The sequence below is a fragment of the Mesoplodon densirostris genome, chromosome 12 (assembly GCF_025265405.1).
Source record: "Mesoplodon densirostris isolate mMesDen1 chromosome 12, mMesDen1 primary haplotype, whole genome shotgun sequence".
In the NCBI taxonomy this organism is placed as follows: Eukaryota; Metazoa; Chordata; class Mammalia; order Artiodactyla; family Ziphiidae; genus Mesoplodon; species Mesoplodon densirostris.
This window is the reverse complement of record NC_082672.1, coordinates 29,894,112-29,922,043: the sequence shown is the minus strand read 5'-3', so window position 1 is coordinate 29,922,043 and position 27,932 is coordinate 29,894,112. Positions and strand designations below refer to the sequence as shown.

Sequence of the window (27,932 nt, the reverse complement as noted above, 5' to 3'; positions counted from 1 at the left end):
TTTTCTATAAATTGAATGAGCTAATGAAAGTTCCAAGGTTTTGTCAAAAAACAAAACCCCCTAAAATCCGTTTATATTATACTGTACGCCAGAAATTACGTGCTCATGTTTAGCTACCAGCTAAAGATGTACAAGGGATACGTAGTTTTCTCGAAATCTCTTCAAGCGGTTCTCAAGCAAAAGTCTAGCCTAGTCCACACCAACCGGCCCCACCTCGCCAAGCTCTCCAGCAGGCCGGGCCGGACCTGGGCACCAGGAAGGAGGAAAGGAAAGCGGAGGAAGGGGCGGGGGAAAGTGACGGGAGCAGTGAGAGCCGGAAGTGATTGGCTAGCGAGGAACCCAGAAGCGCCCTGTCCGGCGGCGCTCTAGCCTCCGCGCGCTGTCTCTGTGCTCCCCCGCGTCTCGTCTATTTATTGTCGCGGGGAAGCAGCGGCCGCCCTGTACCCGGAACAACAAAGCACGAAAGACGGAGCCCGAGCCTCGGGGGCTCCTAGCAACGGGCCGGGGCGGGAGTTCCATGGAGACTGGGGAGCGCGCCCGCCTCATCATTATCCTTGCCCTCCAGCTTATCCTTCGCACCCGCCGCAACCGGCAGCAGCGCTGCCACTGCGTCCTCTGCCGCCGCCCGCTCTTCCCACGGTAACCCCGTCGGCGACCCTGGGCGGGGGGAGCGCGGGCGATCGAGCTGCCTGAGTGCCGGGTGCGGGGCGACTTGGCGCGGGGCTGGCGTGTGCGGAGCCGGGGCCGTGCTGCGGGTGGGGTGTATGCGGGCGGATGCCTGAGGGAGAGGCGCTCAGATGTAGGAAATTGGTCCGGGGGCCGAGGGAGGGTCCAGTTCTTAGGAGGACAGGGTGATATTTGGGGGTCTCATCAGGGATAACGGGTTGGGGGTGGGGCGTCACTGCCTGGGAGCGTTATCCAGCGAGGTGTAGGATAAGAAAAGAGGTATTTTATTTTTCCTGTTAGCCACCACTGGGAAAGACAGGAGAAGGGAGATTCCCCATCCGTCTCTGTGGAGCCCTCCCCCAGGGGAAGAGAAATCGTGCAAAGATGCTAGCGGGTCCGTTGATTCCCAGAAAACTTCCAACGGCCTTTGCCGCGGCGGGCCGGCTCCCAAATAGCACCTTCGTCGGTTCCTGGTTCTGGCAATGCCAACAGCCTCGCTTTATGTTATTATTAGTAGTAGAATTAACCGAAATTAGACTTGATGAAGAAGGATCTGGAACTGAGGAAGATAAAATGGATAGTAGGTAGGGCTAAGCAGGGTTGAGAGTCGGGATAAGCGCTTAGTGATAGCCAGTAGAAGCTCTAAAAGTAAATTTAATTGGGAATGACGGTTTTTAAACTCTCTCCTTCTGCGGAGATGTGCATCTGCGGGCTGTGTCAGTGTGCTCATTGCGATAGGATTCAGACTGCAGCCAATCCACATCTGTGAGCTCTCTGACTGCATCTGTCACCTGCAGTTCCAGAGCGACACTGGCAGTTAACCAGCGTTAGGCTTGTGTATTTAGGGTTAAGAACAGTGCCTTAAAACCGGCTCAAGGAAAGAAACCGAAACAAGCTTGGTGTGATTATTGTGTGAAGAAATAATAACAGATTCCTTGGGGAAATTGGGAAAGAGAAATATGAGAAGGTTCAGCTATTCTAGCACAATCTGCAGTCTCTTGGAAAGTTTGAGAAAATGGCAGTTCATTCAAATCGAGAAAGGATTTTTATCACTGTGTGGTTTAAAGAATTATTCGCAGTTGATATGTTAAATGCCAGTTTGTGCTATCTCTTTAAGCCTTACGTCTCTAACTATTTAATGGTTTTATGCTTTCCAAAACCATTCTAGGTCAGTAAATGAGGTTTTCCTGTGGCGTGCTGAAACGGCCATGTATGCATACTACAGTAATACTATTTTTGTGTCCAGTGGGAACAAAGCTCTTTTAAAGTTGAAGATTAAAGATGAAAATAAAATTGATAAATAACAGAAGCAATGATGTCAACCACAGTTTCTATTTGTTCCTTACCTTTTTCGCTAAGTCTGGCTTGTCTTAAGCAAATAGGTTTCATCCTTGTCCCCCAGCCCGCTTTTTTCGTACTCTGCCCTCGGAATCAGTCTCAGAAACTGTAATGATCTGCCGCTCTGTGCTCTTGATTGGTTGATGCCAGAACAGAGTTTTTGACTTTGGCATTTTCATGGAATTGAGGTGCAGCATCTCTTGTTACGGAATTTCATATATGTGCAAAGAGGTGGGTGGTTTCCTTTGACAAAGATGGGAAGTATAAACATTGGGAAACTTAAAATTACATTTTAAACCTCTTAAGAAGAAAAACCTAATATTGTCATCTTTAGGTTAGTGAATCAAGGACTTTTTCTTAATCTCTTCATGGAGCTGTACTTCTGTGAATGTTGTTCTTGGGGGTGACCACACTTGAGGCTATTGGATGTTGAGTCCCAGGATTTTCTCAGTGTGTATGAGACTTAGTGAGTTCCCTCAGTCTCAGGGCTGCCATTCACTCCATTTAGATTTTATTTGCTGTTGCCTCTATCCCTTACCCCTTCTGTGTTTGAGGGGGGAAAGTATTTAAGCCCTGACTTCCACCTTTATTAACAACCCCTGCTTTCCCTGCTCTCTGCTCCAACGCTCCCAATGTTTTGTGTTGTCTTAGTTCCTCTCCTTACTTAATCACATCCCAATCAAAAGTGATTTTTTTTATGCTATTTGTATTATTTCTGTTCCTTACGGAATTTTCAACATATGTCCTTGGCCTGTATATCCTTTTCATTAATGTTACTTTGTTGCATTTTCCTTCTGTATCCCTCCCCTTATATGGAAAATGGAGTGATCATGTCAGATGCTCTGTATTTATTCTGAATACAACAGGTAAGAGCCTTAAACCAAGAATCAAGGCTGTATTGAAATAAGACACGTAAAAATATTTGAACGTTTAGGAATAAAAGGTGTTTCAGAAGTCCAAGTGGTAACACTGTAATTGGAGATGTAGTCACTTTTTTAAAAATAAAAGAGTATTGTAGAACCTGCTGTGTGTTTTTAATTGAACCTTAGATTTTCATAATTTGTACTCTAAAAACCTTTTCTTAACATCCATCTTTTCTGATCATTTTGCATCTGAATACTTGACTGAAATTACACTTTGCCAAATTAGAGGGAACGATTTAAGTGAGTCCCACAATTTTGTTTCATGTGGAAAATTGTCATGTCGAAATTTGCGTGGATGTATACATACATAGAATGTGCAGAGTTTGCTGTAAAGTAGAATGAATACATGCAAAATCTATAGCTGAATATTTTTGGAGAGTGTTCTTTCTTAGCACGGGTGTGGCACAGTATTTAAAAATCAGCAAATATTGTATAATCTAGTTGAGTGGGTATTAGTGCTGTTTTTAGGTGAGGAGGCCCGTAATTACCTGGTGATTGATTTCCTTCTGTTGCATCGTAGACCATGTGATGAATTATTATTGCTATGAAAAATAAAGTGTAAATTGATTGTAGAATCGATAGTAGAATGTTTCCACAATGGCTCAACACCTGTAGTGCTTTGAAAATTTAGCTGTATTGTGACATTTGAATTAATAAATAAAGATTTCCTGAAATTTACACTCATGTTTGTTGTACCTTTAATATGTCTGATGCCACGGCAGGTGTACAAAGCTGGATGAAAGTGTTTCTCTTCAGGTGCTTTTTGTGCACTTGTAGATAGCAGAGAAATGACATGCATAGATACTAAAACATGACAAACATAAATTTGAATTTTAAATCCTTTATTGCATACTGCCTGGTGCTGTAGTTATTGATGTATGGATTTCATCATGCCTGCTAAATTAGAATTTCTTGGGGATTCAGGACTGTAAGTCGCCATCATATTGTATGTTCATGTTGCATATGTGTGTATTTTGAAGATTAACATATTAATAAAAGGATGTATATATATTTTATTTCTTTCACTTCAGGGACTTACCTAGTGGATGAGGGGAACCTTTAGGCATCTAATCTAATTAGGAATCTAATTCCTGATGCCTAAAATTAACTTTTTATACTGGCTGCAAATTCTATACAGCAAAATTTCTCAAACATGATTAGGGCTTTTTTTTTTTTTTAACCAATTCAAATAATAAAAATAATGATTTACTGCCTTGAGTTGATACAGTATTTGCTCTTGTTACATGACTGCCACTTTGGGTAATTTCAGAAGGGCGAAAGAATATATTTATCTGAGGTCTTTCCAGGCCACGTAGACAAATTTGATTTTTGTATTGTGACACAATTTATTTAGAAGAAAAATGGAGTGTATGTGTTTGTACAGTTGTGAAAAAGCAAGATTCCAGAAGTATGTCATTAGTGGAAAGGAATCAGGTCATATCAAAAATTGTACTTATCTGGTCTTATCTTGTGACTAAAGGGTGACAAAATTCACAGTTTGGTTTAAATGGCTTGTTTTGTAATGGGAGGTGTGCTGCTGGGGATCCCGTTAAATGCTAAAAAAACACAAGGTGAATTCTGTGACAGTTCAAATCAGCCTTCATGTGGGAGTCCATAATGAAGCTGTTTAAAATTTCACCAAAAAAATGCAGCACAAAACTTTGGCTGGCGATTTTGACCATGCAGTATTCATCCATCAGGAAAGAATACTGAAAATCAGATTGCATCTGAAGGACAGTCTTCTCAGGACATGTGTGGATGACTCTTGGTACTATAATTGTGTTTACCATCATAGACTTATGTCCATAGACCTTGATCCATGATATGTTTTTGCTTTTTAACTCACCAGGTGAGAACTCACAACATTTTGAAAGTCCAGCTTTGTTTTTTTGTTTTTTTTTTTTTTTTTGCGATACGCGGGCATCTCACTCTTGTGGCCTCTCCCGTTGCGGAGCACAGGCTCCAGATGCGCAGGCTCAGCAGCCATGGCTCACAGGCCCAGCCGCTCCGTGGCATGTGGGACCTTCCCGGACCGGGGCACGAACCCGTGTCCCCTGCATCGGCAGGCAGACTCTCAACCACTGCGCCACCAGGGAAGCCCCAGCTTTGTTTTTATTAACTAAATGTTCCAGAGAATCAGGCATTAACCTTTTTCTTTCTGATAAATTACAAGTATTTTCATTGTAAAACCAGTTTTGATCAAAATCAGTTACGCTTTCTTGGGATTAGGGTTAGTATAGCGCTTAAGGGAATGGACTCTGGAGACAGGCTGCCTGTGTTCAGCGTGGTGGCGATGCTGCTTGTTAGTGGTGTGGCCTTGAGCAAGTTTTTTCACTGCCTTCGTTCCCCAGTTTCCTCATCTTCAAAATGGGGTTCATATAGGTACTACCTCATAGGGTTGCTGTGAGAAGTAAGTGTAAAGCACTTAGCACACTGTTCTGCAGAGTTAGCTGAAAAAAATACTAGCTGGTGCTTGACTCAGTGGTGTGAGGTGTAGTACATTAAAGGTGAACCATTAGACCACTCAAATACTTTGTTTCTTTCCTTTGGAGGCTATTAAAACAGTGAAATTCTTTGTGATGCTGGCTATTGGACTCATCTCTGCTGTTAGGTCTTGGGAGGGGGAAGCACTTTTGTTTTAATTTTGAATCATCACACAGACATCTGGTTATCACTTATGGCAGATGGATTCAGTAAAAAGAGACATCTCTGTTTCTTGGAAAAGGAAGGCCAACAAAGCCCAGTCTGGCACCATGTTGCAGCTATTGAAATGCTATTTCCCTGTGGACTTGACTGCTTGTTTAGTTGTGTGGTACTTCTGAATAAAAGGAATAGACGCCAGTGGTTTCATTTAGCAGAATTAGTCCTTTTTTAGAAGACACTCTTTTTTACTTGTATAGCCTTAGGTGGTGGTAAACTTGAAACTTATTGGTGTCATTGTCACTTGGGTTTTCTGTGTCACTATAAATGTGCTCTACATAGTAGCTTTCTTGTAATTTTAGAGGTAGCTGAAACTACTGCTGTGCTCCAATAATTCAAGTGGCTCAGGAATGACTGCATACGATTGCAAGATTATTTGTTTATGGTAAGGCTGACACCAAATACTGAGGCTGCCTAGTAGGGGATAACCTGATCATTATAGCTTTGTTTATTAGGCTGCTATTGAAATGGCTAACTTTTTAATGTTAAATCCAAATGTTTTAGTTTAGTTGTGTGGACCTTTGAAACTGTTGACTAGAAAATAAATATTTCTCAAGTACAATGTGTCACAAACTGTTCTTTCCTATTTTGGCTACTATGTAGGTCTTGGTTTTTAGTTGAAATAATATTTTTTATAAAACATATAGAAGTTTATATAAAACATTATTAAAAGTATGTTTTGCTTTAAATATACAGGGATAAAGTTTTATAATTCTTTCTTCTATATTGTGCAATTTTTGTTTTAGTTGGTTTTTATAACCACCCCGCCAAGAAGATTGGCAAATATGCTTGTATTTAGAGGCATGACTTCTGTTTTCCTGATTGAAGAGAGTGACATTTAGTTGATACTGTTGATTTCATTGAGTACTAATAATTACATTGGCCAGAATAGATGAGGTATTGATATAATATTGTTAACATAATTCCTGTAGCCATCATGGATTCTGGGTCTAAAAAATATTGAGATAAGCAAGGAAATGATCATGGCTATTTCATATATCTATACTCGCACATGTATATATCCTTTAATTTTAGATATTCTGAGGACTGTATTGGGAGATTTTTAGGACAGCAGGTCTCCAAAGTGTCAATACTGTTGCCCAGAATAAAACCTGGGTGTTTTATTCTGTCTAACACATTGTTAATGTTTCCCTGGTGTTCTTAACACCACCCTTTTTCAGGGACAGGTGTTGCCATCTTTCAGATATGAAGATAAAAAAATCAGTGTGTAACCCAAAAGTGCAAATCTGGAGATGGGCATTTGGTTGATGAGTATGGCCAACACTTATAGACCCTATCATTGTTTGAACCTCTGTTAAGATTCACGATGAACCTGCAGCTTATGTGGAACAAGAACCTCTCCATTCTTTTTAATTTGCCACATACTTTTGTTGAACCACAAAACCTTTTATCTTTCACCTGCTTATGGCTGCAGTGAACCTCTTGGGCATCTCCAGTTTCTTGTACGCATGTGCAACCCAGTGAGGTTGTAGTGAGCAGCCGTTAATTGCTCATGGGTTGACCACATCCCAGGACGTGGCAGGTTAGGGTGGTGGTAGGAGCCACAGCCATGTTGAAGGCACAGTCACCAGTTCATTAGATCTTCCTCAACACCAACCTGGTGTGCTCATCTCAAAGGTCCACCAGATTTCTTAACTCAGTTCTCTCCTCTTTTTTGTTGTTGGTGGGGGAGGACCTGAGGTAAGGGATGTGATGTGACTCAACAGTTCACAACTGATAAAAAGCTCTATGAATAATACTTTTTTTCATTATCTCAGCAACATATTGATAATGTAAATCTTTAGAGAAAACCTTTGGCTGGCCAGTAATCTTGAAAATTCTGCTTCAGTGCATAGTGTAAACCTACCTGGGTGATAGTTTAATTTGTCTGTACATTAAGAATGTGTGCCTTTTGGGGCTTCCCTGGTGGTGCAGTGGTTGAGAGTCCACCTGCTGAGGCAGGGGACACGGGTTCGTGCCCCGGTCCGGGAGTATCCCAGATGCCGCGGAGCAGCTGGGCCCGTGAGCCATGGCCGCTGAGCCTGCGCATCTGGAGCCTGTGCTCCGCAACGGGAGAGGCCGCAACAGTGAGAGTTCCGCGTACCGCAAAAAAAAAAAAAAAAAAAAAAAAAAAAAAAGTATGTGTGCCTTTTAAGTTACTCTTTGTAGGCTTTTTGTTTAGGGCCTGTTAAATTATAAGAGTTTCGGATGTCTGAAACTATATTCTTAACTTAATTTGTCTGTAATGTATCCTCAGTCTCACTTTGTAAAGAGAGGAATAATGGCTTTATTATCACACCCTGTTTAAAGGATGGTTGTTATGCTGAAGGTAACTGACAGGGTAGCTAGTCTATAACCAACTTTCATGGAATAAACTTAGGATATGGATGAGTTAGGACCCTTGGGGCTGAAATGGAGAGTGTAGCTTAGGAAAGGGGAAAGAGAATATATACCAAAAATGCTAAGGGTCTGTATGTGTGTTTTAACCAAAATTATTCTTTCCTTACATCAGAACCGTATTATATTTCTGTATTTGTGAAAACTCCTGGAACACAGTTGCCCTTTAGGACTTGGGGGTCTGAACTAAAACCGGTCTATTGAGTTGATGACCAAGTGCCAGCCACTAAGCCACATTCTAAAGACACACATTTATATTAAACCCTTCTCTTTAAGGAGCATGGTGCCTACAGTCTAGTAGAGTGGACAGTTATAATACAGTCAGTACCCTTACATTTGCTGGGCCCTCTCCTGGGGTCTCTTCTGTCCGTGTTGCATGTGGCTGGCTCCTCCTTAGCCTTCCAGATCTCATTTTTTTTTGTTTGTTTCTTTGTTTGTTTGTTTGTTTTGCGGTACGCGCAAATAATATAATAATTCTCTAATTATTTTCATGGCTTGTCTTTTCATTGTCTGTTTCTTCCACTGGAATACAACTGCCATGAGGGTTTCTTACCTGACTGTTTTGTTCTGAGCTGTATTCCCAGTGTCTAGCCGTAGTGCTTGGTTCACATCTGTTGCATGCTAATGAATACAATTGTGAGTAAGAGTTTGTTAGTTGAAGGAGTGGGGAAGGGGCATCCTAGGCAGATATAAAATCAGGAAAGGGTCAGCTGTTGCAAGAGGAGCGGTAAAAAGTTGTGAAACAGTTAAGGTGTGTTGGAAGTGGAAGATTAGGTTATAAAAGGTAATTTGGAGACATGAAACTCACTGCATTCCAAGCTGTCTATGTAAGAGAGCCAAGAGATATTTATTTAAGCAGGGGTGTGGCACAGTTAGGAAGACAATTCTGGTAGCTTATTTGGTAGATGGACTAGATTGTGGAGACTGCAAGCAGAGAATTCCACTAGAAGGCTGTAGCCTTAACGGCACGTGAAAGCCTAATATGAAACACTGATGCTTGGGATGCAGAAAAGAAGCTAGATGAGAAGCTAACTGGGTGTAGGAGAAAAAGAAGAAATGAAGGATGATTCTGAAATTTCTGATTCAGGTTTGAGAGTGTTGGGTGGTGGCTCCATTAACTAAAATTAAGAATCTGGAGACAGCAAGTATTTCTGAGGGGATTAATTATTAGTTTTGGATGTGTTGGTTTACCTTAATGAATATGCCTAACAGACAGGAATATGGTTTCAAATCTCTGATAGGTCAGAATTGAAGTAAGAGCCATAAATTTATGGGTAGCAGTTGAAGCCTGGAAAGCTTAAATTTGAAAGGGATTTAAGGCAGTTGTTTATAACCTTCAAGGATCTTAAACTCATTTGAGAATATGAAGAAAATAATGGCCTCCTCAGATGTACATCCAAATTTGTGTGGATATGATTTCAAGGGGGTTTGCACCTCTGGAACCAGTTGTTGAGCTCTCCAGGGACTGTCGTGCACTTCCCTGAAGAATTTATGACATAAGAGGCAGACAGAGCAGTATTTGAGATGGGGAGAACCTAGGAAAGGTGCCTCAGAAGCCAAGGATAGGGGATGGTGAGGAAGAATTGGGGGAATCAGGGGTTCCCAGGGCTTTATGCTCCGGAGAGGTCCAGTAGGAGGGAGTGTCAACTGTGACATTGGATTCAGCAATGAGCAGTTCATTTGTAACATTTCATCCCACGCAGAGGCAGAAGGCAGATTGTGACAGTTTAATGCATGAATCCAAGTTCAGGAAACAATGCATGGGAAAGAGTGCAGAAGTCTTGATGTTCTCTATGATAAACAGTCCTGATATGAGAATATAACCCATTTTAAGGACCTGCTGAAAGGGAAATTCCATTATTTTGTTGACCTGTTGTGGCGTTTTAGCACAGTGGTTCTCAACTGACTGCCCCATCAGAAACAACTTGGAAATGTTTTTAAAATCAGGGCCCTACAAAGGTTAGTTAATCAATATCTTTGGGACTTGTGCCTCTTTATAGCTTTTATTTTGTTTATTTTGTTTGGGCTTTTTCTTAAAAGTTAAGAACCAATGTTCCCATCAGAAAACCTCCTTATCACTCTTTTTATGCGTCTGTGTTAGAATACTTTCTTTAATTGTACGTTATTATCAATTACTCAGTTTACTGTTGTGCTAGGTTTAAATCAGTGCCCTTTAGTCCTTTTCACAGACCTTAGTTTCCAATTTAAAAAACTTTATGGCTTCTGATCTTCAGCCAAGTTCTACATATTTATCTTTTTTGAGTGATACGGCCCTCAATCAGTGAAGGATCTGCCCATTTCTGAGTAAAACAGGAAATTCTTAATGATGCTTACATGTGGAAAGAGTATTCATTCTGCAGTCCCTTTCGCTTTTATTTAAGTATGTTACACTTTTTACTAAATAGTAAAAACTGTTTTTTAACTAGAAAAGTTTGAACTCTGTACACTATTTTCCAAGTAGCTAATTTCATAATCTTACCTTCCTTTTTTAAAAAAATGGCAGTCATACGTGACCTAGACCTTAAACAGGTTGTCTCCATTAGAGCAGACATTTTATATGAAGGGTAAACCTATAAAAGCAGTTGAAAGCAAACTGTCAAAATAGGAAATTCCACCTGTTATGTTTTCAACTTGCAGTGCTTTCTCTGGATTAAATTCTTGATGAGCTGTCAACAGTTCAAGTTTGAATCCTGCGTTCATACCCTTGAAATAAAAATCAGATTGTGGAAAAAATTGAACTTTATGCATGCCAACCTTGACACCAACCACAAGCTGAAAGAGGGTTTATTCTGTTTTTTAGCAACCTAATTAACATTTTTACTTGCGAAGAAAATGATAATCTTTAAAAAATTCTGTTGTGTTATTAGCATCAGCTTAATGGCTAGAGTAGTCCCACAAATTGTAGTTGCTTATTATGGGTAACTTAGGGCAAATATCAAGATTCTCTGTAAAGAGACAAACTTCCTCGTTTTTTAAATGATAGCTCATAATATGGGAAAATAAGGATGCATGTAAGACCTTCTGGGAAAAACTGAGGCCTTACACTTAAAATGAACATGATAAATTTACACTTTAAATGAAATGAACAGATGAATAGTTTTGTTGCAATTTAATATTCAGTTTTCCTGTTTTTGCAGGTACCTAGCTAAGTAAATGTTGGCAAAATGTCTGTTTTGTAACTTGTAGTAGACTTGGTCAGACTCTTCTCTCCTTCTCCTCCAGACTCCCAACTCCCCACCCCCCAAAAAACCCACACAATCAACAACTACTTTTTGTTTTGGTTTGAAACGGTTTTGTTATTGTTGTTGTTGTTGTTTTAATTCACTGTTAAATTTAGTTGTTTTTTAAATACTGATTTCATTTACCAGATACATCAAAATTGTATCCTTTATTTTTACCCTTGCTTTTAGCCCTGAAGCAACGTGATCTGTTTTTGTGTTCCAAAGCTGGAGAACCACAATGAATAACTGGAAATCCTTTCCATTTTTGAACATTTCTCTATCCGTGGAAGATGAAGAAAGGAGATAATTTTAGTAACAATAAGAATAGCTGAATTTGAATGCTTACCGTGTACAAGTACTATGCTAAATGCTCTGCATGAAATTTTAGTTTTCCCAACACTTGGCACTAGGTGCTGTTATCTGCCTTATCTTACAGTGTGGACATCGAGGCACAAAGGCGTTAAATAACTTCCCCAAGGTCACACGACTGATAAGTGGTAGAGTCTGGATTTAAGCCAAGTAATCTGCTCCAGAGCCTCCCCTCTTAAAACTTGTGTTTGTGTGTGCACGTGTAGAGGTGCTGCTTTTTAATAATCTCAAGCTAACAGTTAACCTCTCACAGATACTTTATTGAAAGTGTCTCATGCCTTGGGAACTATTCCAAGACTTGGGTACAAAAATAAGTAAGAATTGGTCACGCGTCCAAGGAGCTTATTGTCTACCGAGGAGACAGAAATACAAAATTTCACTATAGTGTGGGAAAGTGCTGTGTAGTAGTACAACTAGCAGCATGGTCATGAGACTCGGAGCATTCATCATGGTAATGGATGTGCTGGCTCAGTCTTGGAGATCAGATATCTTAGTTCCTTTGATTTCTTATTTTACCCATCATGGTTTTAATTACCTTCTGTATGAGGGTTTCCAAGTTTTCACCTCCAGTCTAGACCTAGGCCTGTCCTGAGCAGTGGCTCTTATCTGATTGTCTGTATCTCCTCTTGGATGTCTCACAAGTTCCTTCAAGTCAGCATGTCCAAAACAGAATCCTTACCCCTCCTCCTTTTCCCATCTCCCCTTGCAAACCTGCTCTCCCTTCAGTGTTCCTGTCCCAGTAGACAGTATCTTAGGCCACAAACCTAGAGTCATCTTCCATCTCCCTTTTCCTCTTTCCCATATCAGTCACAAAGCTCTGTTCACTCTGCCTCCCAAAAATGTCTCTCTTCAATCTACTTCTTTCCGTCTTCATCCACCCTGCTCCCACGACTGTCCTCTCTCACCAGGACTGCCGCACTAGACCCTAACTGAGTTTTCTGCCTGTTCTAACCTTGCAGTCCATTCTCCTGTTACAGAAATGGAAGTGATAGATTTTCATGAAAATCAAATACATTATGTCACTTCTTGCTTCTCTTTAGCCCACCATTATCTTGGGATAAACATGAAAATTCTTAACTTGGCCTAGAAGGCATAATTTAACCCCTCCCTGCATCTCCAGCCTGGTCTCATGCCACTTTCCGTCTTCCCACTCTAGCCAGGCTGGCCCTTCTTCACATCTGAACAGTTCACACTGCTCACTCACCTCAGAGCTGAGAACACCAGCTGTTCCCTCTGCCAAGTCTTGGTCACTGCTAGACCCCCATCTGCTGGGACTGGGCCTGATGCTTAGATTTCCGTTTCATTGTTGTAGAATTGATTGAATGAAGGTGATGCTGAGCTATAGAACAAGTAGGAATGAGCTAGGTATAGAAATCGGGATTGATCATTTTTAGCAGAAGGAGTAGCATAAGCAAGCAAAAGGCTGATATTTCTTTACATGTAAGAGCTTTTTATAAATCAGTAGGATATCTCAGAAGGAAAATGAGCAGAGGATATAAGGCAATTAACATAGAATAAATACAAGTATTCATATTTGAAAAGTTCACTTTCATTAGTATTCAAGGAAAATCAATTCAATATTGCTCTTTTTCTTATCTCAGGTTGTCAAAGATTTTTATAAAATCCTTTGTTAACTAGATACAATACCGTATGCATATGATCTCAATCTTGTTTAATATGCACAGATAAATATATGGATTTAGCAGCCTCAAAATATATAGTCTCAATCTTGTTTAATATGCACAGATAAATATATGGATTTAGCAGGCTCATATGCCTATATGAGCATAGGAAAACAGCGTTAATTATCACTGTGGTGGGATTATGGATGACGTTTTTTTCTTTAAGTATTTCTTATGTAATCAGAAAATGACATGCCATCTTTTAAAATCATATATTAAGACCGTGTAATTGAAATACTAAGAAATCTGTCCAAAATAAATTTTGCTTTTATATAATAAGGAATTTGTATGCCAGATTTCTCATCTTTGAGTGTGAATTGCCAGATTTCAAGTTGTATTCAGTAAAATACTTTTTTCCTCTTATGATAGTACATTAGTTAAAATTAATGTTAGCATTGACTAATGTGACAGCACTTTAATAGAGCATATTATAATTTGTGAGGTGCTCATTAATCCCTCAAATCACTCATATGGTGAGTAAATAGTGTTGTTTGTATTTTGCAAATAAGGGGAGAAACAGTTTAGAGTCAGCCCCCTGTCACATAGCATCCATTAGACATCTAAGATTTCTTACTTTACAGATACATATTAGTACATGTTAAAATAGTGAAATTCTTAAGCAGGCTACTGTTTAAGCATTATTAATATGGGGTAAGTCTTTGATTATGTATTCTTAAACTGCAAAATACTTTTTTATTCTGGAACTTTTTCATGGCAGTGTACACCATTGAGTTAGCTTTCCTTAAGCAGTCATTTTCAGAAAATCAGCATCATTTAAATCTTCCTCCACCACCTTTTAGGCATCATTACAAATATTTTCATTGATTAAAACATATTAATATACTCCTCTTTACTATTTTTTTTAATAGATAGTTGCTGGCAACCCTCAGAGTTGTTTAAAACACAGTATCTTTCTCTGTAATAACCTATATGGGAAAAGAATCTGAAAAAGAACAGTAAACTAACTAAACAACAAACTAAATCACTTTGCTGTACCCCTGAAACTAACACAACATTGTAAATCAACTATACTCCAATGTAAAAGAAAAAATAAAATAAAAACAGTATCTTTGTAATTCTCTTAATGTAGATTTTTTAAAATTGTAATAACCATTTTGCTACCAGTCTTCAGAATTGGTATTTAGATTAAGTCAGAGATAGAAGGTGGAGACATATGTAATGAAGATAGTTTAACTTTCTGTTTAACTTAATGCAGTGATGGTTTTGTACATCAAATACTTTTGCTTTTATTTAAGCATTTAACTGTTTTATATGAGTGGTATACTACATAATCCTTTCCTTTGGAATATACAAGTGTTTTTGTGCCCAGGCATACTGTTAATAAAACTTTCTTCATGTGGCTAGAACATAAAAATGCCAACCCAAGGACTGTTGGTCTAAAGTATAAGCTGTTGGGCCGTGCAGAGAAATGTCTTCATGCTATGATGTCACCATGCCAAACAAAGAATTTGCAATTTGGTCATCTGCCTCTGCCGTTGCCCCTCAGTGCATCTTTCTCCCTTTACTGCCCGTTTGAACACGAATGCTTGTTGAAGGGAAGGTGGGAAGTTCAGAATTGGGATGTTAATTTTTTTTTTTTTAAACAAGATGTTGGGGGTAGGAGTTTGTTAATTAATTTATTTATTTTTGCTGTGTTGGGTCATCGTTTCTGTGCGAGGGCTTTCTCTAGTTGCGGCGAGCGGGGGCCACTTTTCATTGCAGTACGCGGGCCTCTCACTATCGCGGCCTCTCTTGTTGCGGAGCACAGGCTCCAGACGCACAGGCTCAGTAGTTGTGGCTCACGGGCCTAGTTGCTCCGTGGCATGTGGGATCCTCCCAGACCAGGGCTCGAACCCATGTCCCCTGCATTAGCAGGCAGATTCTCAACCACAGCGCCACCAGGGAAGCCTCTGGGATGTTAATTTAACTAAACTAACATCATAGTTCTAGAATGAAAATTGAAATTTAGTATGTAATTCCTAAATTTGTCTATAGTATGTCTTCATGTAAGATGTTGGAATCCTGGGATTTGAGAATTAGATGGCATCTTAGAAACCATCTAGTGGCATCTTCTACCTAATAAGAGAATCATTCTATAACATTCCTAACTTGGTTAAGTATTTTGCCCTACGTCCCCTTTTTTGGGACCCTTATTTTCCGTTGAGGCTTCTGCTTTGCAGGTATTTGCTTTTTGGTGTGGCTTTATGAGGCCTGCTTCCATGCGACTTTATTTGGATCTTTCAGTTTCCTTTTTATTCAGACATTTGAGAGCAACTGCTATCTTTCCTTTCTTGTACTAAGTGTCCTGAGACTTTCCTCATACAACTATTTTTACATCTCATGCCATCCTACTTTCCTCTGGATATCTGGATATCAGTGCCCTCTTTAAATGATAAGGTCAGGATATTCTAGATGTTTTAGTAGCAAAGAGGCTAGTAATTCCTTTGCTCTGAATACTCCTTTCTAACCTAGTTTTTTCTTTTTTTTGTAAGTAATATAATTAAAATCCACGTAGTCTTAGTGTGACCTATTGTAAGGAAATTCTTTTTTTTCTTTTTAAACAGCTTTTAAAAATTATTATGGAAATTTTTAGACAGAAATGTAGGGAGAGTAGTGTAACGAATACCCGTATATCCTATCACCTAGATTTAATCATTAGTAAGAGATGAAGCAGTAGTATGGTACATTTTTGTGTTCAAATAAAATTATACCTACTATCCAGATGCATTCTGTACCTCAGAATAGATTGTCCAAATTTGTTTGGTTCCTGTGGTAAGATTCCAGATGATGAGGGACTCATCTGAAACTTTATCCAAATCTATTTGTTACCGAGTTCAGACAGTGGAAGTTTCCTGTATCTTAAAGTAAATTACAGGCATGGCATTTCCCCCGTGAATATTTCAATATGCATGTCTGAAAAATAAGCATAATTGTCTACATGACCACTCTCTTATTTCACCTAACAAAATTAACAGTAATTCCCTAATGTCAGCTATCATACTCAAATTTCCTCTTACAACTGTTTTGTTCAAACCAGGAACCAATCAAGGACCATGATATACAGATGTTTTATTCACTTTATTTTTTTATTGGAGTATAATTGCTTTACAATGTCGTGTTAGTTTCTGCTGTACAATGAAGTGAATCAGGTATGTGTTTACATATATCCCCTCCCTCTTGGACCTCCCTCCCACCCCCCGCATCCCACCCATCTAGGTCATCACAGAGCACCAAGCTGAACTCCCCGTGCTATACAGCAGGTTCCCACTAGCTACCTATTTACACATGGTAATGTATTTGTGTCAAACCTAATCTTCCAGTTCATCCCACCCTCCCCTTCACCCCCCCTGCAGTGCCCACACATCCGTTCTCTATGCCTGCGTTTCTATTCCTGCCCTGCAGATCCGTTCATCTGTACCATTTTTCTAGATTCCACATATATGTGTTAATATACAATATTTGTTTTTCTCTTTCTGACTTACTTTACTCTGTATGACAGACTCTAGATAAAAATGTGAGCTTTACATTTATTAGCATTAAATTTTATTTTATCGCTGTTGCCCCATTGCACTAGTGTAGGAATCTGCAGACTTTTTCTTAAAGGACCAGATAGTAACTATTTTAGGCTTATAGGTCATTTGGTTTTTGTCACAACTACTCAGCTCTACCACAGAGTCATTATGTAAATACATGAGCATGGCTGTGTTTCAGTATGACTTTTTTTTTTTTTTTTTTTTTTTAACAAATCAGACCCTGGCCCATTGGTTATAGTTTGCTGACCCCTGCCTAACCTCTTATGATCTCTGTTTTTTTCTGTTAATGTGACTGTTCTCAAGTTTTGTGTCAATTCACTAAATCATACTATCTGGTTGTGATATTCTACTACCTGTGGATCCATTAAACAGTTATAGCTACCATTTAGTGAACACATGCTGTATGCTATGTACTTGACATAAATAATCATATTTAATCCTTAAAAGCACCTGGGGAGATGCAGTGATGTTATCACCGATTTTCAGAAGAAAAAATTAAGACTTAGAAAGAGGTCAGGTAACTTACCCAGTATCACACACCTAAATGTAAACACTAAGTCACCCTACCCTTTTGTAAGGTTTATGCTGTACTATTAAACAGATATGAAAGAAGACCCTCTTTCTAAAAGGCTTTTGTACATCTTAGTCAGAGGCATGTGTTGAGAGACGATCTAGTAATCTGTTGGGGTCAGGAACACAAAATCTCTCTTTCCTAAGCTGCTATTTGGGGGGCTTTATAAAGATGGCGTATCTTATTTGTAGAAGAATGATCTCTAGGACACCACCTGGGTTCACACTGTGTTTGCAGTTGGACTATATCCAGTCTTTCCCTCCTTCTGCCATTTCTCAAATCATGGACAGTAGTTCCGTGGTTAAACCTTTGAGGACCCACACCCACAGTATCCTCAGATGCAACTTAAGTACACTTAAAAGTAGCTAGAATCTACTTTTCTGTATTCTCATGTTTATTTTATTCTTTTGGCTTTTAGTTAGATTTTTAGGGTTATTTTTGCATTGTTTTTATAACAGTGTTTATTGTGCCCTTTTAGTTTAAAATGTCTCTCCTGGTGTGGAAAATTTTAAATGTAGTAGTCTCGGATGTAATTTGTCTTAAAAACCAGGAGGTGGCGATGTTTTCCAGGTGATGCTTTAAGGTTGTAGTTGGAATACCACTGGAAAGAGGATCTAACTTGTCCATAAAAGTCAGTGAGGAGGGAAGAAGCTGTTTCAACTTCAATAATGCATTTTAATACAGTGCTAGAAATATGTTATTTCTTGAAGTAGGACAGCTTCAGTTTTCAACTTTGCTTTTTATTAGAAGGAAATATTTGACAAACACATGTTAGGCATTTACTTGAAAAACAGGACAAAACACCTTATTAAACCATATCTTAATATTAGGCCTTAGGCAGTGGGGAAATTACCAAAGTCACTCTGTTGCCAATTCTCTGAATAGAATAATTGTTAACATTTTGGCATTTTTAGTACATACAGAGATATATAAACCAAAATGAACTCTATCAAACATATATTTATTTTTTACATAATGAACCTCCATCTACATCCATGTAGTTGTAATTTATAAAGTCTGTTCAGTAGTCTGTTATATGAGACTGCTATACTTTATTTAACCAATCCCTTCTAGATAGGCACGTGGGCTTCTGTTATTAACAGAATTGCAGTGTATATAATCTTATTTATACTTTGCTCAGTTGAATAATTTCTCAAGATGCATTCTTAATGGTTGACTGAAATTCATCATATACACATATTTTTAATTATTTGAATACACACTGCCAGATTATCTCCTGTAGATATTGTTCCAAATTATAAGAGAATGCTGCTTTACTTACATCTTCATCAGCAGTGTTTGATGCTTACCAGTATAAATAGTGGTATCTCATTCTTTTAAGTTAGCACTTCCTCATTACCAATAAATTTAAAAACTATATATGTCTAAAGGCAAAGAATTTCTAAATTAATAGCTAATTAGTCTAATAAAAATAATAATGGAAATGTAAATATTGTTAGAATCAAGGGATAATGAAAACATAATATATCCAACTTCAGATGTACCGAAAGTACTTGGTTATAATCACCTTAAATGTTCATACGAGAATAGAGAAAAAGTTCAAAACTGAAGTATTAAGCATCCAACTTACTTTCCAATATAAGAAATTAGGAAAAAAATAGATCTGTAGAAGGAAGGAAATAATGAACATAAGGCAAAAAATTTAATAAAGAGGATCAACTAACTGCCAATAGTTTGTCCTTTGAAGAAACAAAAAATAGAAAAACTTTTCAGCAAGATTGATTATAGGAAGAAAAGCAGGGATAAATGATACTATGATGAAAAAGACATAAGTATACTAAAGTTGAGTTTTTAAAATTTGTAAGAAGACCATGAAGAATTGTATGCCATAAAATTTTAAATTTTAGAAGAAATGGAAAATGCCCCAAGAAAATTTAATTTAGGAAAACTGATTAAAGAAGAAATAGAAGACATCAAATGTCTTAAAACTCTTAAGTTGAATTAATCTTTTAAAATCCCCCAAGGAAACAAGAAACAGGTCCACACAATTTTCAGATAAGTTCTTCTAAAACTGTCTTCCAGATAATTTTTTTTTAAAAAAAGAAGAAGAAACCTCACTACAAGTAACTCAATTTCGTTTCTTTTTATGGCTGAATAATATTCCATTGTATATATGTGGCACATCTTCTTTATCTATTCATCTGTCAGTGGACACTTAGGTTGCTTCCATGTCCTGGCTATTGTAAATAGTGCTGCAATGAACATTGTGGTACATGACTCTTTTTGAATTATGGTAAGTCAGAAAGAGAAAAACAAATAGTATGTAAACACATATATATGGAATCTTAAAAAAAAACGGTTCTGATGAACCTAGGGTCAGGACAGGAATAAAGATGCAGATGTAGAGAATGGACTTGAGGACATGGGGAAGGGGAAGCTGGGACGAAGTGAGAGAGTGGCATGAACATATATACACTACCAAATGTGAAATAGAAAGCTAGTGGGAAGCAGCTGCATAGCACAGGGAGATCAGCTTGGTGCTTTTTGACCACCTAGAGGGATGGGATAGGAGGGAGGGTGGGAGGGAGATGCAAGAGGGAGGGGATATGGGGATGTATGTATGCATATAGCTGATTCACTTTGTCAAACAGCAGAAACTAACACAACATTGTAAAGCAATTATACTCCAATAAAGATGTTAAAAAAAATAAAAACTGAAAAAAAAAAGAAACCAGCCTAACTTGTATAATAAGTCTAGTGTCACCTTGATACTCAAACCAGATAAAGACAGTCCAAGAAAGGAGTATTATAGGCAAATTCTACTTACAAACAGAGACATATCAGTCCTAACTGAAATATTAGCAAGCCAAATCCATCAGTGTATTTTTTTTGAAAACATGACTTACTGGGTTCAAGGACGTAATACATATGTCATAACTTTAAGAGGAATATATGAGAATGATAAAACAATTCAGCGAGAGTAGAGATTTTCTCCAGAGGGAAGGTATGACCATGTAATTTGGGAGAAGTGCATGAGGAGACATCAATTGTATTGTAAATTTTATTTTTTAAGCTGGATGGTAAGTACATAGATGTTTGTTTTTGCCATTTATGTATCTTAAGTATTTCATGTTATAGTGTCAGCAGGCTTAACAGCTTTGTAAGTTTAAATGCCACTCTAAAATACTATTCTTTTTTGTGGAGTTGCTTAAACACATTTCCCTTGGAACTGTACAAACAAATTTAAAAAGTTTTATGTGTAAACATCATGAAATATAGTAAAGTGTACTACATATGCATTTTCATGGATATTATATTAAGGGAAAGAAAAAGACTCTTAGCTCTTCTTCATTTATATGAAAATGAGTGGCTTTGGAAGTAAAGTTTCAGACTTGCTTTTAGTTTTTAAAAAATTTTTCCATGCCTAGTATTAAAAGAAATAGTTTGGAATTCTAGGTAGATGAGAAATTTAATATAGGCTGAAGATTGAAATGTTGGATTTTCTAGCATTCATTCACCAAATAGTAAGAGAACATTTATTATATGCCAGATATGGTGCCGAGCCATGGGTGTGTACAAACATTTAAGATGTAGTCTTTGACTTTCAGAATTTAGTAGGTGAAATAAATGGTCCAGATGTTTAACTGTAGGTACCATAATAGTTACAAGCAATTTGGAATATTTCTTCCCTAGTGGGAATTAATTGTCCCCATGTTTTTTATAGTTGTGTGTGTGTGTGTTTAAACTGTGTTTAAAAAGTTATGTGTGTGTATTTTTAGGAATAAGCCTTTTGAACTACTTGAAGAGGTAATCAATTCATTCCTCTTTAATGCTGACAATAAAGTTTCCTCAGGTAGAATTTTTTACCCATTGATAAATGATTTAGCTTCACTCGAAATTGAAAGGGGTATGATAGGTTGTCAGATGCTCTGTAGAAGTTGAGATTTGTCTCTTTCACTGGATTGCCATTTGAATTATCCTATTTAAAAGTGATATGAAATGCTTTAGCTTTAAGAAGTTAATCTTTGTTAATATTTAGTACTACTCAGATAAACTGCAAGTGGGCCTTTTTTTTTTTTGGTACTGCTTGAAAAAGGTGGAATCTTTCATGTAGTATGCCTTGCCTCTTTTTTTTTTTCTTAAGTACTGACTTCTTCATATTTTATCCTTGATTTAAAACCTATTAAAGCAATGATATATCTTCTGAGACTGTTTGACAGCCTACTCATATAAAATATGAATACTTCCTAACTTATGATGATCTATGCCCATGACTTCATTTTTAGAATTTAAGTTGCTGATATATAGAAACAATCATCAATTTTGAATTAATTTCAAATTAATTAAGGCTTCTTTGCATTCTCAAAGATTTGCTTTACCCCTTCTTTCTTGACTTATTTTTTACTTTATATGTTATCCTTGTATTTTCTCTCAGACAGTTCAGCAGTTTAATACTCAGAGTAGTAGATCTGAGTCAATTTGTTTTAGCCTGTTTGTTGTAAAAAGTCTATGTGAAACAGTAAATTTGACATAGTTTCTTCATATGTAATTTCTCTGTTAAGTAGTGCTTTTTGTGGCCTCTTATCATGGGATGTGTGTCAGTCAGGCTGCATGTAACTGAAGTCCACCATGGGGGCTTAAGAGAGAAATTGATTTTTCTCTCACATTTGTAAAGTCTAGAATTAGAAAGTACAGGGCTAGTAAGGAGTTTCACAGTATCAGGGACTCGGGCTGCTTCTGTCTTACTGTTCTTCCATACTCATCTCATAATCTCATGATCCCAAATGGCTTCTTGAGTTCCAGCTCTCACGTCCAGACTCCATGCAGCAAGAATGAAGAAGAGCAGAAAGGCAAAAGGGTCTTCACTGGTTAATTTGGTCCCTCTAAGCAGACTTCTCAAAAGACACAAAACCATTCATTTTACATTTCTTCGACCAGTACAGAGTGACCTTAATAGATGTTGGGGTGAGCAGCCGGGAGCCTCTACCTCACAGTTATTTCCTAATTTTAATAGGAAAATAGCAGGTGGCTCAATATCTGGGTTGTGATGTAATCGTGGGAAGTAATGCTAAGAAATCCCTGCTCTGCCTGTAGATTTGAACTTATTTTTATCCCTAATCACTGTTATTTTTGTGTTATTATTTTCCAAGTATATGTGCTAAGTACTTTTCATACATTTTATATAATTCCCATAACACTGTCTGGTAGGCACTGTCTATTCCATGTCACAGGTGAGAAAACCAAGACACAGACAGAATGCATAACTGGCCTAAGTCCTGAGAACTAGTCGGTGGTGCGTCAAACATGGAGTCTGCACTTAAGATCACCACTGATAACTGTTTCTGTCCTCTGCTTATTAATCTGTCCACCTATATATCTATCCCTCAGACTCCACTGCCACCCCTGTCCCGCCTCTTGTACATAAGAATCATATAAGGTTGCTCAAACATACACAAAGAACAGAAAAACAAAAAGATAAGCAGATTGAAGGGAATATAAGAGTGAGAAAATAGAATGACGTTGAGGTTCAAGTAATACACAGAGTTCAATGCTATATGATCCTATAGAGATGCTAAAAGTTTCGGTCTGACTTCTCATTGTGTCCTACAGAAACTAAAAGGCAGGAAAACAAAACTGAATTTTTTTTATTTGGACTCTTGGCTTCTTCATGTTTTAGTCATATAATAACTTGAGTCTTTAGTCATATAATAACTTGAATCCGTATAAAGAATCCTAGCTCATTTTCATATTGTGGCTTCAAGGAATTGTAAAGATAATTATAATAGTATTGTTACTATTTTCTGATTTTCTCTTTGTGGGGTAGGTAAGCTGAATTACCATTACTTATTTTTTAAGATGTGGAAACTCAGAGAATATTTTAGCTGGACATGGATCATGTGCTTAGTAAAAACAAGGGCTTGTTCTTGTTTGTTTATAGAAATTCAAACAGTTTTGAAAAGGTATATATTTTGGAAGATTGGGATCTTGATAAAAATGCTGTTGTGCTAAGTAACTGTTAGAGCTCCCCCGTATACACACAAAGGTTTGTGAGCTCCTTCAGGACAAAAGACCTCGCCTTATTCCTTTTTTCCTCCAGTGTCCTCAGTGTATGGAGGTGTTCAGTAAGTGAATAAAGAATGAGTGACTAGTAAGTGAGAAAAGTCTGTTAATAAATGTTATAATTAATATTGCTGCCTCTTTAAACTTAAGTCAATGGCTGTACCCGAAATAGTGGAAAAGTAGGTCATTCTTTTTATAGCCCTTGCAGGTTGTATGAGGTGGGTTATAGTACCATTAATAGTTGGACATTGGGACCACAAAGTCCAGCCCTTGAACATGGTGTGTTTGGAGAATGGCCATAACTGCAGTACGCCTGGAGCATGGTGGTTGTAAAGGCGAGTTGCTGCAGATACGTCTGGCAAGCTCCTGGCATGTAAAAGTTACTGATTAATTTTAAGGAATGAAAAGTTAGGTCCAGATTTGGAAGGATTTTATATGACATGTTATCTTTTAAAAAGTGACATTTTTCGTGGGGAGAGGAAAGGATATGATTTGATTTGAGTACCATTTGAACAATAAGTAATGAGATCAACTTCTTGCATTTTAGTGATCAAGATTACTTGTGAACAATATATTAACAAAACATTTGAGTTTAATTATTTTATTTTGTTTTGTTTCTTAGGATGTGATCTTCGTGGTGGGAAGCTAAGTTTTTAAACTACCCCAATGGATGCAGACAGTGATGTTGCACTGGACATTCTAATTACAAATGTAGTCTGTGTTTTTAGAACAAGATGCCATTTGAACTTAAGGAAGATTGCTTTGGAGGGAGCAAATGTAATTTATAAGCGTGACGTTGGAGTGAGTATCTGAATTTTGTCGCGTGTGCTACATTAGCCTAATTTTATAGTGCTGTGAAGATACTAAGTAAACAATGATGACACTACCTTATACATTTATTGTAAAAATTAAGAATGTGTATGAAGGCTCTAAAAATCAGATGCCAGTATACCTTGATAAGTTTTCATTAGTTCTTCATGCTAGAAACTAAGTAAAGATGAATTAAATTCAATTAAAAATTTCAGTGAATCACAATGAAAGGTTTTCAGGTTCATCAATAATGCCATCTTCACTTTAAAAAAGGAGCAAATATATCTGCTAAAAAGAGAGGAAAAGGCTTAATGCTGCGTTGGAACTTTAGCATGCCATATGGTAGAGAAGTCATTTTTTCTAGGAAGGTTAACTGAAAACTGAGTTGATGGACGAGCTGGTAGTGCAAGACAGTTAGACGTAGAATAAACTCGATGTTTCTCAGCCACAGCCACTTACGTATGAAATTTTATAATGTATTTTAGCTCAGATTTTATTTTGCATCTGTGGTAAGTTTTGTCTCCCCAGATTTAATAGCTTTCTAGTTTCATAATATGACATATGACAGAGAAAATAAGGAACTAAAAAATGTAACAAGAGTTTTAAGAAGAAATGTCTCATTCATTTATTTGTTATGTATTCAGTAAACATTTATCTCTTTTATACATAATGGCCATATAATAAATATTGCCACAAATGAAAAGCTGCAGTGAAAATTTAAATTCACATTTTATCTTGGACCTTAGTCCTTGACCTATTTATACTCACACTGTAGGTAATTTCTTCTAAACCCATAGCTTTAAGTGCCTTTCGTTTCTAAGGAATCTAAAATTACATCTCCAGCTCCAGCATTCCTCCCGCATTCAGGTTTTGCACATCGACCTTGAATATATAATGGGCATCTCAGCTGTAAGACACAGTATAAAGTAGTGGCAGGCACCAAGAAGCAGAGAAAAGCAGGGTTAGAAATCAGGGAGGGGTGAAGGGATGGGTACTTTGGTGGAATGATCAGGGAAGGCCTCTCTGTGGAGATGACATCTGGTGAGAGACCTGAATGAAGGGAGAACATTGAAGGAAGAATATTCCAGATGAAAGTAAGCTAGGCAAAGCTCCTGAGGTGTGGACAAGTTTGGCATGTTTGAGGATGCGTGCAAATTGCAAATTCCAGTTATATGAACAGAGTGGAACGAGAGTTGGAGTGTGTACATCCTTGTGGTACATTGATTTCAAGTATACAGTGAGAGATTTATACAGGCCTTGAATTTTTAATTGATTAAATGTCCTTTTGGATTAATACATTCTTTGTGTTCAGCGTGGTTCTTGATTTCAGAATGGGTCATTTGGAGAACAGTTATTTCAGTCTTGGGTAAGCTTGGCGTAGTATTTAAACATGAAATGGCCACATAGAGTAGAACCGTGTGTGAAAATCAACACTTAACGTGTGTAATCAGGTTGTTGGAGTTCTGGTTGTCTTTTTTTGCAGAAAGTATTAATGAAGCTTAGAAAGCCTAGAATTACAGCTACGATTTGGTCCTCGGGAAAAATTATTTGCACTGGAGCAACAAGGTAAATGTTACTTGGATTTTCAACTTTCATTTTTTAATTTTCCCCTCATGGGAAGGACATGTTTCTAGACTTAAAAACAAAATCACGTGTACAGTTTGTTGTGCTCCTCAGTATAAAATTTATTACCTGTGTAACTGATCATCTTTTTCTTTCTTTCAAACCACAGTGAAGAAGAAGCTAAATTTGGTGCCAGACGTTTAGCCCGCAGTCTCCAGAAACTAGGATTTCAGGTAACGTTTTCAAAAGCTATCCGAGCTGCAGATACTCAAGGATTTATTTTTATAAAGTTAACTTTTTTTTAACGGACTAAAGAAATCTCCACAGAAAGTCCTCTTACGATTGACCTTTTTCTACATTGTATAATACCATCCTTCAACACAAAAATTTAGTGGCAGACCTTGCCCATGTGGGTATTTGTCAGGAATCCTGGCTTTTTCCCAAATCCTTTCCCCGTAGAGAGAAAGAGAGAGAGAGAGACTTGTTTCCTTACAGATGAACTGCCTTTTCAACTCTTTACATTTTTCACTTCTCACAAAAAAAAAAAAAAAAAAAATCTGTTTTTGATCATCCCAAGAATGCTGTATCAGGATGATGAGCGAGAGCTGCAGGACCCTGTTGACACGTACACACTGGTTAGCAGGCTCTCACACTTGTAAAATCACTGTTACTGGCAGGCCAGCCTTATCAAATATAATTTTGTAGAGGCATGCATTTGAATAAAATTAATACATATCCTGGACTTGCTAGGTCACTTGGAAATGATGAGTAAATGAAAGAAAAAGATGAGCTGTGGTTTCTGAACAGGTGGGCCTAGGCAGTTTGGGATTTGGGTGGGAAGTGATGAGAGGTTGAGTTTCTCTCTGATGACTTTCAGTCTCCTCTGAGGTGGAAGGTGCTAGGAAGGCACTGAGGCGCTGGGCGGGCATGGGGGTGTTGGTGCTGGATGGGAGTGCAGGGTAGAGAGCCATGATTGACAGCGGGGCCACTGTGCACGTTTTGTGACTTTCTCCCACTGCCTTGTGCCAGTACTGAGTTGGAGGATAGTTCATCCAGATTTGTGGTTTTACTAGGGACAGTTGAAAAGATGACAGGGTAAAACCATTAAAATCTTGGTAGGAGTGGCTAAAGTTATTAATATTGAGAGGACATTATTTTCAGCCTTGGAGCCTCTTTTCTTAGCATAATATTAGAAATGTTGAGAGAAATCCCAGTGAGTTAAAAACAATTCTATCACACTATTCCTCATTTTGTCCCCCAAAAGAAAACAAACATCCAACTAAACTCACAGGAATGCCATTTTACCTGACTGCATATAAGAAAAAGTCTGGTGTTTGGAGCTCAGTGTCCACTACTTTCTGAGTTTTAGGTGATGGCTTTCCATTCTGACACTTCAAGGAGGACTCTGCTTTATTTTTTTCCTCACTGTTCTCCCTCTTATCCCAGTAGATTAAATATTAAATGGGTTTAAAGTATTGAAAAATTAAACTGAAATAAGATTGAGAAGACCCCAGATGTAGCACTTTGATCATGCATTTATCTCAGGCTTTGTTTATTTTTTTAATGAACTTTTTGAGCCTTTTTCCCCCCTTTAATTATAGCATTAAGGAGTCCCCGATAACTTAAAACACTAAATCCACGCTTTAAATGTTTCTGTTTATCTTGTTTGTTCTTGTATTTAAGGATTACAATTCAATGATTAAGATTGCCACGATGAGCAGATTTTTTTTGTTTGTTTCAAAATAATTCATTCGTTTTACTTCTCTCCTGAAGGTAATATTTACAGATTTTAAGGTTGTTAACGTTTTGGCAGTATGTAACATGCCATTTGAAATACGTTTGCCAGAATTCACCAAGAACAATAGACCTCATGCCAGGTAGGTCTTTGAAGAATCAAGATAACTTAGCAAATTTGAAATTACTTGTCAGGCTATCAGTATTTATATTAATTTTGGCTTTTTTTGCATAGTTACGAACCTGAACTTCATCCTGCTGTGTGTTATCGGATAAAATCTCTAAGAGCTACATTACAGATTTTTTCAACAGGAAGTATCACAGTAACAGGTATTTTATGATATTGAAACCAAGCTTGTCAATTATGGATTGAATGAGATAAGAGGTGTCCATACCGAAATAGA

At 37.8% G+C, this 27,932-nt stretch overlaps 1 protein-coding gene across 1 annotated transcript in view; it reads left to right on the top strand.

Moving 5' to 3' along the window:
- Nucleotides 1-551: 551 nt before the first annotated feature.
- Nucleotides 552-27,932, top strand: part of TBPL1 (TATA-box binding protein like 1) — a 29,791-nt gene continuing 2,410 nt past the window's right edge. The window contains exons 1-6 of the mRNA XM_060115074.1: nucleotides 552-639; nucleotides 24,044-24,222; nucleotides 25,715-25,797; nucleotides 25,964-26,027; nucleotides 27,568-27,671; nucleotides 27,764-27,858. Of these exons, the coding sequence (XP_059971057.1) occupies nucleotides 24,088-24,222; nucleotides 25,715-25,797; nucleotides 25,964-26,027; nucleotides 27,568-27,671; nucleotides 27,764-27,858 (481 nt within the window). The 5' untranslated portion in view covers nucleotides 552-639; nucleotides 24,044-24,087. The remainder of the gene's footprint in view (nucleotides 640-24,043; nucleotides 24,223-25,714; nucleotides 25,798-25,963; nucleotides 26,028-27,567; nucleotides 27,672-27,763; nucleotides 27,859-27,932) is intronic.